The 9,791-nt window shown below is 38.1% G+C and overlaps 1 protein-coding gene across 1 annotated transcript in view; it reads right to left on the bottom strand.

Moving 5' to 3' along the window:
* Nucleotides 1-9,791, bottom strand: part of PHKA1 (phosphorylase kinase regulatory subunit alpha 1) — a 245,264-nt gene that overhangs the window by 173,140 nt on the left and 62,333 nt on the right. Inside the window, exons 8-9 of the mRNA XM_045290221.1 lie at nt 8,981-9,127; nt 2,007-2,060 (exon numbers count right to left, since the gene is read on the bottom strand). Of these exons, the coding sequence (XP_045146156.1) occupies nt 2,007-2,060; nt 8,981-9,127 (201 nt within the window). The remainder of the gene's footprint in view (nt 1-2,006; nt 2,061-8,980; nt 9,128-9,791) is intronic.

Raw genomic sequence — 9,791 nt, 5'->3', positions numbered from 1 at the left:
CCTACAATCAGTAAACACAAGTAGCAAACATCCATTACTGCTATCCTATTGCCATTTGGGGTATTAGGGGCCATCAAGTCAGTTCTGACCCATAGCAAACCTATATACAACAGAACGAAACACTACTTGGTCCTGTACCATTCTCACAATTTTTCCTATGCTTGAGTCCATTAGCACAGTCAAAATGTCAATCCACCTTATTTCTCCAGGGACTGGTCAATTCTGACAGTATATACAAACATATGCAAGATGACATCTCATCATCCCTGCCTCCAAGGAACACTTTGACCATACTTCTTCCAAGACAGATTGGTTTGTCCCTTTAGCCATTCTTGATACTTTCAATATTCTTCTACAGCATCACAGTTCAAACGCATAAATTCTTCTTCAGTCTTCCTTATTCAATGTCCAACTTTCACAAGCATATGAGGCAACTGAAAAATACCATGGCTTTGAGTAGACCACCTTAGTCCTCAAAGTAATATCATAGCTTTTCTATACTTTAAGGAGGTCTTGTGAGGCAGATTTACCCAATGCAACATGTCTTTTCATCTCTTGGCTACGGCTTCCATGATCATTGATTGTGGTTCCAAACAAGATGAGACCCTTGTTGATCTCTGAAGACAAAATGGGTGCACAAGCAAATGGGTGAAGAAAGCTGATGGTGCCTAGCTATCAAAGATATAGCAGCTGGGATCTTAAAAGCTTGAAGTTAAACAAGCAGCCATCAAGCCCAAAAGGAAGAAGCACACCAACCAACCTGTAAGATCATGAGGTGTCAATGGGATCAGGTAACAGGCATCAGAAAACCCCAAACAAACAAAAAACAGAAAACCATATTGTTGAGAACGAGGGGTGTCAGAGCAGAGACTCCAAACCCATCTGTAGACAGTGGAACATCCCTACACAGAAGGGTGACAAGGAAGGGATGAGTCAACCAGGGTGAAGTATAGTACCAATGAAACATATGGTGTTTCCTTTGGTTCCTTGAGGCTTCCTCACCTCCCACTATCATGAGCCCAATCCTGCCTTTCACTGTGGGCTAGACCAGAGCATGTACACAGGTACAGATAAGAGCTCACAACACATATAATCCAGGTCAGATAATCCCCTCAGGAACAGAAATGGGAGTAATGATACCAGGAGTATAGGGGGTGGGCGTTGGGGAGAGTAGGGGGAAAGAAACCATGGGGGAAGGGAGACAGCAGTCAGTGTAAGATATGAAAATAATAATAATTTATAAGTTATCAAGGGGTCACGAGGGTGGGAGGTGGTGAGGGAGGGTAAAAAGAAGGGCTGATACCAAGGGTTCAAATAGAACGTAAATGTTTACAAAATAATGGTGGCAACATATATACAAATATGCTTGATACAATTGATGTATAGATTGTTATAAGAACTGTAAGAGCCCACAATAAAATGATCTTTTAAAAAAAAGATTAAACCTTTGAAAACTCCCATCTTTTTTCCACTTATCATGCTGTTACCCATGGGTCCATTGTGAGGATTTGGGTCTTCTTTACATTGAACCTGAAAACACATTTAAGGCTGCAATCCTTGATCTTCATCAACAAGTGCTTGAAGTCCCCCTCACTTTCAGCAAGCAAGGTTGTGTCCTTTCATCTGCTTATCTCAGTTTGTAATAAGACTTTTTCCGATCTTGATGCCACACTCTTCTTCATATAATCCGGCTTCTCTGATTATTTGCTCAACGTACAGATTTAATAAATATGGTGAGAGGATGCAACCCTGATGCACACCATTTCATATTTTAAACCATGCAGTATTCTCTTGGTCAGTTTGCAGAACTATCTCTTGATCCATGTAAAAGTTCCACATGAGCACAATGTAGTGTTCTGGAATTCCCATTCTTATCAAATAGTTTTGTTATGACCACCCTACACAGTGGTCTATATAATTATTATCAATGAATTGAATGTTTCCTCAGAATCAGTGTTAGCAGTGACCATTCTGTGTGGGGTTCATTTGAGGAGGGGGGAACCTACCTCTTTAGGAGTTTTATATCCATCTCTCAGAAAGCGACAGCAACCATAACGACCCTGGGCAAGCAGAAAAAAAAAGTTTGAATAAATGCATTCTTTGGAGCATCTACATGTATGAACTGATCACCAATACAGATATAACACTTAATAGTAATTCTGAAAAACTAAAATCAGCCCAGCAGTGGGAACATATTTCAGTAATGTAATATCAAGTTAGGGCTAAGTTTCAAGCTCTTCACTAAGGCAGAGTTCCTAAAATTATCCTTCTCATGCGGTTTACCATAAGGTAAGTCTTGACAATTCAATTACTATATATATATATACTAAGGGGTACTTCCACCTACCTTCCCCCAAAAAAAACACAAACCAGAATTGCAGTGGGTGGAGCGGAGCTTTAGTAGTATGCATTTTTCCCACTAAGCGATCATTGAGCAACTCGCTGTAAGTTAGTGCACACAGTGACTTCACCTGGGAAGGTTCTCTCTGGTCACAGTGAATTTTTCCATAAATAAGTTTCGCTCGAACCTCATTTGTGTGTGTGATGGCCGATTTAAAAGAACATCATGTGGCTGTGAAATTTTGGTTCCTTCTCCCGAAAAATACCACAGAAACTGTTGTGATGTTGAACACAGCTCACAAGAATGACGCTGTGGAAAAACTCAAGCACACGAGTGGTTTTCTCATTTCAAAAAAGGTGAAATGTCGATTGATGACAAACCTCAATCTGGATCAGTCAACTTCCTGAAAGGATGAAAACGTAGACTTGTAGTGCATTTGGAGTTTGTTCCACCAGGTCAGACTGTTAATCAAACTTTCTATTTAGAAGTTCTGAAAAGATTATGCAACAGTGTGCAACAAAAAAGGCCTGATTTGTGGCAGACAGGGCACTGGTTTTTGCCACTAATACACCTGCTCACATAGCCATCTCAGTGCACCATTTTTTTCGCAAAAAACATCATGCCCCTCTTGTCCCATGCACCTTACTCACCTGACCTTGCTCCTTGAAACTTCTTTTTGTCCCCCATGAATGCAGAGGGACATGAAAGGACAGCAATTTGACAATGTAGAAGAGGTGAAGAATAAAATGAGGGAGGTGCTGTCAGCCATCCAAACAGATGAGTTTGAAAAATGTTTCCAAGAATGGAAACGTGGATTTGCCAAATGTATTAAGTGCAATGGAGAGTACTTTGAAGGTGATAAGGGTGTTTTGTAAAAAAAGAAAAAAATTAAATACTTAGCTTTGAGGGAAGGGTGGAATTCCAGGGTTTTTTGGGTACACCCTCATATGTTTCCAGATTCAGCTGTGGTATAAACACCAGCAAGTCACTTAGGGAACATGAGAGGGTGGTAGCTAGAGTGGGAAGTACTCATAAGGAGAGAGTGGGACTTTAAGTGCTAGCAATCCTCAGAATCTTCTATGGACTCAGAAGGAGGAAAGCAGTACGTGGAAGAATGGAAATTCCTCCCTTTCAGACCAAGCTTGTTGTAGTGGCAAGCCTTGGGATTGACCTCCCCTACCAGCTAAGTGTGGTTCCCTGAGACCTGGCAACTGCTGAACTGCTGAACCGCTTCCTGCTGGCCTGGAGATGCACCAGCTGACAGGCCCCTGCCCCACTGAGTGGTGAATGTCTTGGGTATTATGTGGTTTGGTAAAATGAAGACTGTCCCTGAGGTCAAAGTATACCCCACTCTTGTGAAGTCATCCCTGTATCTCTTACCTGATCCAGTTAGTGTGCCTATGTACCAGCTAATAAAGAAAGGAGTAATATGGGATTGGTCCCTTAAGGCAGATAAGGTCTTCAATGCCAATGGTGCCTGTGAATAAAGTTTTTGTTATGGATTGAACTGTGCACCCCCACCCCCACCAAAATTTGTACATAGTAACCTAAACCTGTAGTTATAATTCTTGGGAATGAATTATCTGTATTATATTAATGAGGCAATATTACTGTAGGTGTGCCTTAAGCTGATCTCCACTGAGATTATAAAAGAGAAAATTGAGCAAGCAAGCAAGCAGAAATGAAGGAACAGAGATTCTATGCCACATGAGATATCCAAAGAACCAAGAAAAAGATGCTAAAGAGAGGAAAGGACTTTCCCCAAGAGTAAGCAGAGAAAGAAAGCCTCCCCCCTAGATCCACTTCCCTGAATTTAGACTTCTAGCCTGCTAAAATGTGAGAAAATAAATTTCTGTTTATAGAACCTCATCGTATTTCTGTTATAGCAGTACTAGAGAAGTGAGACAATTTCTTCAAACATTTGCATATAGATTTTTGTGTAAACATAAGTTTTTATTTCTGCAATTACCTAGTAGAAAGATTCTTGGGTCATATGGTAAGTACATGTGTAAATTTGTAAGGAACTACCAAACTCATTTTCAAAGTGGCTCTATTATTTTGCACCCCAACCAGCAATGACTAATTCTTTCAACACCTATTTAGATAGGTTTTTAAAAGAAACTGCTTATAAAAGGACAATTAAAATATAATAGTACTAAAACTCCCAATAAAATGATTTTGGGGAAAAAAATTAATGAATTGGAAAATAGAAAGACAATGAAAAAATCAACAAGAAAAGAAATTGGTTCTTTCAAAGGATTAACAAAATTGACAAATCACTGGCAAACTTAACAAAGGAAAAGAAAGAAGATGCAAATATCTAGTTAGAGAAGAAAAGGGTGACATCACAACATAGCAAATGAAATAAAAAGAGCAACACACTACTGTAAAAGACTGTACTCCAATAAGTTTGATAGCCTAAAAGAAATGGACAAATATCTAGAAATACACTATACCCCCACATTTATTGAGACTGATGGAGAAAACCCAAAGAGGTCTATAACAAAAGTAGAAAGGTCATCAAGAAAATCCCAACCGAGAAAAGCCCAGGACCTGATGGTTTCACAGGGGAATTCTATCAAGTATTCATGGAAAGTCTGCCACCAATTCTACGCAGACTAACCCAGAATATAGAAAGGTACAAAAAACTCCTAAACTCATTCTAAGAAGTGAGCATAACCCTGATTCCAAAACCAGGCAAAGGCCTCACAAAAACAGAGAACTACAGATCAATGTCCTTCAAGAATATCGATGCAAAAGTTCTCAACAAAATTCTGGCTAATAGAATCCAACAAAATATCAAAATACAATTCAACCTGATCAAATGAGATTCATATCAAGGATGCAAGGAGGGTTGAACATTAGGAAAACGATGTAGTATACCACATAAACAAGACAAAGAATAAGAACCACATGATCATATCAATAGATGCAGAAAAAGCTAACACCTATTTCTGATAAAAATACTCAAAATAATAGGAATAGAAGGGAAATTCCTCAAGATAATAAAGTATTAACACATATGAAAAACCAATTGCCAACATCACTCTCAAAGGGGAAAAATTGAACGCATTTCCCTTGTAAGTAAGAACCAGAAAACAAATACCTTATTCAACATCATCCTTATTCAACATCAAGCGCAAAGTCTTAGCCCAAACCATTAGACAACAAAAATAAATCAAGGGAATGCAACTGGGCAAAGAAGTGAAAAAACTTGCTATTTGCAGATGATATGATCCTACATATATAGAACCCCCCAAATGCCACAAAAATGTCATTGGGAATGATCAAGGGATTCTGCAAAGTGAAAGGATGCCAGATTAACAAGTAGAAATGATTTGGATTCCTGTATACCAGAGAAGGGAGCTCCAAAAAAGACATCAGGAAAACAATTACATTTACAATAGGCACATAAAAGAGGAAATGGTTAGAATAAGCCTAACCAAAGAAACAAAAGAAATTTACACAAAAAACGACAGTTCACTAGTATGAGAAACCAAAAGATCTATACAAATGGAAAGCTGTCCTTGTTAATCACAGGAAGATGTAATATAGTGAATCTGTCAATACTACACAAAGCAATCTATAAATACAGTACTTAAGAGGAAGAACAAAGCAGGAGGCCTGACACTACCATACCCCAAAATCTTTAGACAGACACAATTGTCACACCAGCTTGGTACTGGTACAGTGATGGATACATAGACCAATGGAACAGAACAGAAACCCCAGAAAGAAATGCATCCACCAATAGGCAACTGATTTTTGACAAAAATCCAAAAAACATTGAATGAGAAAAACAACTGGTGTCAGCAAAATTGGATCTCTAGCTACAGAAGAATGGAATAGGGCCTATACTTCATCCCACGTACAAAAGTGAACTCAAGATGGATTAGAGGCATAAATGCAAATCCCAGAGATATAAAGGTCATCAATGAGAAAATTGAGATGAACTTAAGGGTCCTATTACAGGGCATACACATACTACCAAATATAATAAAGGAAGCACACACGGTGTAAGACAAAATAGATGACTGGGATGTACTAAAAATAAGACACTTATGTACAATAAAAGACGTCATCAAAAAGTAAAATGAGAGCAGGGGGGCTAGGGAAAATCTTTAGCAGTGAAACAATGGACAAGGGACTAAGTCCTAAAATGATATAATTTTACATCTCCATAAATGAAAACAAATAATCCAATTTAAAAGTGAGTAAAAGATATGAATAGACAGTTTACCAAAAATGTCATTCAAATGGCTCATTTGAATGTTAGCCATTCAAACTTGAATATTAATTTGTTTCTCTAGTCCACCTGGACTAACACAAGCATAAGAATGGATGAAGAAAATCTTGTACACATACACAGCAGAATGTGCTGCATACCTAAAAAAACAGTGATGAAACTACAAAACGCCTCATGACATGGATGAACTTGAAATCCATTATGCTGAGCTAAGGTAGTCAATCACAAAAGGACAAATATTGTACGAGTCCAGTACAAAGGCAAACACCAAGCCAAAGGTAGGCATCTGTTCTCAGGCCATAATCTTCTAAACCAGGATCCCAAGCAATGAAGTGGTGTGCCTGTCTAATGCTCATAATGCATATGTTCCCTCTTTATTTGCAGACTACTACTACTTTGACAAAGGAGGCCTTACCTAAGCTAGTTTCTCATGTCGTGGAGAAAGCGAGAAGACCAATGAGTTCCTGCGATACCGCATTGTTCCACATCAGCCCAAATCAAGATACATTCCTACACGGTTGATCAGGGAACTTTAATAGTTCAGAGGTTGGGGAGGAGAGACCTCTCTCAGAGAAGGTGATTTCACTTCTGTTGGTGAATAGAAGTGAGGGTCAACCTGACATTAGGAAAATGCTTAACATTACTTATGTAGACCTCCATGGGGAGAACACACCTGGAATTATGTTCATAACTGAATACTCTTGACCTAGTTTCTATCCAGCTATTGGTAATCTAAGTCGCACGCTAACAAAAACTGGTATTTTACACTTTTGAGGTGTAGAACATCCTTCATATATAAACCACAGACATATGGATGGATTTTGAGCTCACACTTAATTGTAGACCTTATCTAGGCACAATTTGTTCTTATGATGTGGCCCTACTCAATATATACCCTCAGGAAGTGACCACTGAATATCTGGGTGTTATAGCAAAGTGTGGTGAAGAAATTAGATGGTTCTCAGCTGTCAGAAGGAATAGTGTCTGGGGTCTTACAGACTTATCTCAAAACAAGCAGCCATTTAAGTGAAGTGCCAGCTAAGTCCACATAGAAGAAGCATATCAGTCTGTGCAATCCAAATATTGTAAAGAATAAAATCCAAGACTGGAGGAGAGAAAGGTATCAGAGCTTAACTTCTGAGCACTTGGTTTGCAGAAGGCTATGGAGGACAGTGTAAGATCAAAATCTCTTTGCAGGGACTCCATGTGGATTGAGCCTCAAGTGAATCCCCTCTGATCCTTGGCCAAGGATGTGAATAGCCTAGCTATCAGAGTGCGTTCCAAACCAAAAACCAAACTAACTGCATAAGGGTAGATGCTAACTCATAGTGACTTTACAGGACAGACTAGAACTGCCCTTGTGAGTTTCTGAGACTGCAACTCCTAACAGAAGTAGAAAGCCTCATCTTTCTCCCCTAGAGTTGCTGATGGTTTCGAACTCTGACTGCAGTTAACAGCCTGACACATAACTATGGCATCAGGGCTCCTTTGCAGCAAGCATTGGAAAGTGGATTAATGCAGATGTAATTAGGTAGCAATTTAATACCTTATTTGTTTTCCCTTTTGACCCACTTGAAACTTGTAGCTTTTATTATTTTCTGTTTTCTTTTTAATTGTTTTGTTTTCTTTTTAATTGAGGTTTTTCAGTTTTATTTTGTTGTTGTTGTTGGTTTTTATCCTTTTACATGAAATCCAGGATAGGTAAACCTATAGAGACAGTAACTGGATTAGTAGTTTCTAGGATTAAGGCTAAGAAACTATTAATCCAGTTCCTATCTCTATAGATTTACCTATCCTGAGTTTCATATAAAGAAGAACATAAAAAAAAGATTTCTTAGGGTTGGTGCAGGAGCACTGCTGTTGTAGTGGTTAAGTGTTGGTCAGTAATTTGAAACCATCAGCAGCTCCAAGGAAGAAAGACAGCTTTCTACACCCATCAAGAGTTAGTCTCGCAAACCCATGGAGGCAGTTCCACTTTGTCCTATACAGTCGCTATGAGTCAGAACTGACTTAATGACAGTGAATTTGCTTTTTTCTTTCTTTCTTTTTTTTTTTTGGAGGAGGTTTTTTTTAAGAGGTTGGAGAGAAACCAATAACTAAGAGTGAGGAAAATGCTCTAAAGTTGACTGTGGTGACGATGGAAAAATCTTTTTAATATGTTTAAAAAATTGAATTATATGATATGTGAACTATATGCCAATGAAATCGTATTTTTTTAAGTGAGCATGCTATGTTAGAACATTGAGAAACCAACAAAGCAAAATTTTCACACACTGTGAAAGACTTTATGGAGAAGAACTTTGTCTTTAATTTATGTTATTCTTCCTGGAATATCAAGGATTATAAACGACCCTTTGTCTTAAAAAAGGAGAAAAGAAAAGCAATGCACACACCTGAAGCTTGGTGATGATCTCCTGTTTTGTGAGCTCCACCAACTGGCTATCTTCTACTGCAAAGGCTGGGAAGGAAATAACTGAAAGTAGACTAGCATCGACCTCTTTGGATGTTGAAGCTCGGGGGAGCATTGAATTCAGAATAGACTGAGAGAAAGGAATTAAAAAATGGTAGATTAGTAAATACCTTGGGGTTATGAAATGAGTGTTTTGCGTAAATCATTGTTTTAAACCTCACTGCTTCCTTGTCCTGATGCTTAAATAGCATCAGGGAAAAAAAACTCTAACACTATTGGATAATCTCAAATCACATTGTTCCATTTTTAATGATTGTATGCATAAAATTAAGAGAACATGGAACAATGGGGAAGGCTCAGCTCCTATACTCCTGACACATTAAATTTTATGTTTTTAAAGTTAGGTTAGTTTGTGTTCACTAGAATACTTAGGCATATTCAATCAGAGTTTAAAGAAAAGTAGAAAATTCATCATGTGAATGAGATTAACTTTAATCTTTCAAATAAAGAGTAATCCTAAATAAAATTGAAGATACATATTTACTAGTTTAACATCTAAACTTCAAATATCTAACTTTAAAGTCATCCAGAGACATGAGAATATAGGTTCGCTGTGAGTCAGAATCAACTTGATGGTAGTGAGTTTGTTATTTTTGGGTGATCAAAACAAGCACTGTAAAACTATCACCTTATCTTCTCTTTATATATTTAGAACAGGATGTACTCAGGAAGACAGATCAGAGACCATTGATATGACCGTTGTGCAGGATTCTACACACTAGGGTGGAATACCT

Source organism: Echinops telfairi, unplaced genomic scaffold (genome assembly GCF_000313985.2).
Source record: "Echinops telfairi isolate 266 unplaced genomic scaffold, ASM31398v2 ScPeMD7_34;HRSCAF=130, whole genome shotgun sequence".
NCBI lineage: Eukaryota > Metazoa > Chordata > Mammalia > Afrosoricida > Tenrecidae > Echinops > Echinops telfairi.
Note: the sequence above shows the minus strand (reverse complement) of the source record. Positions and strands in the feature narration are given on the sequence as shown.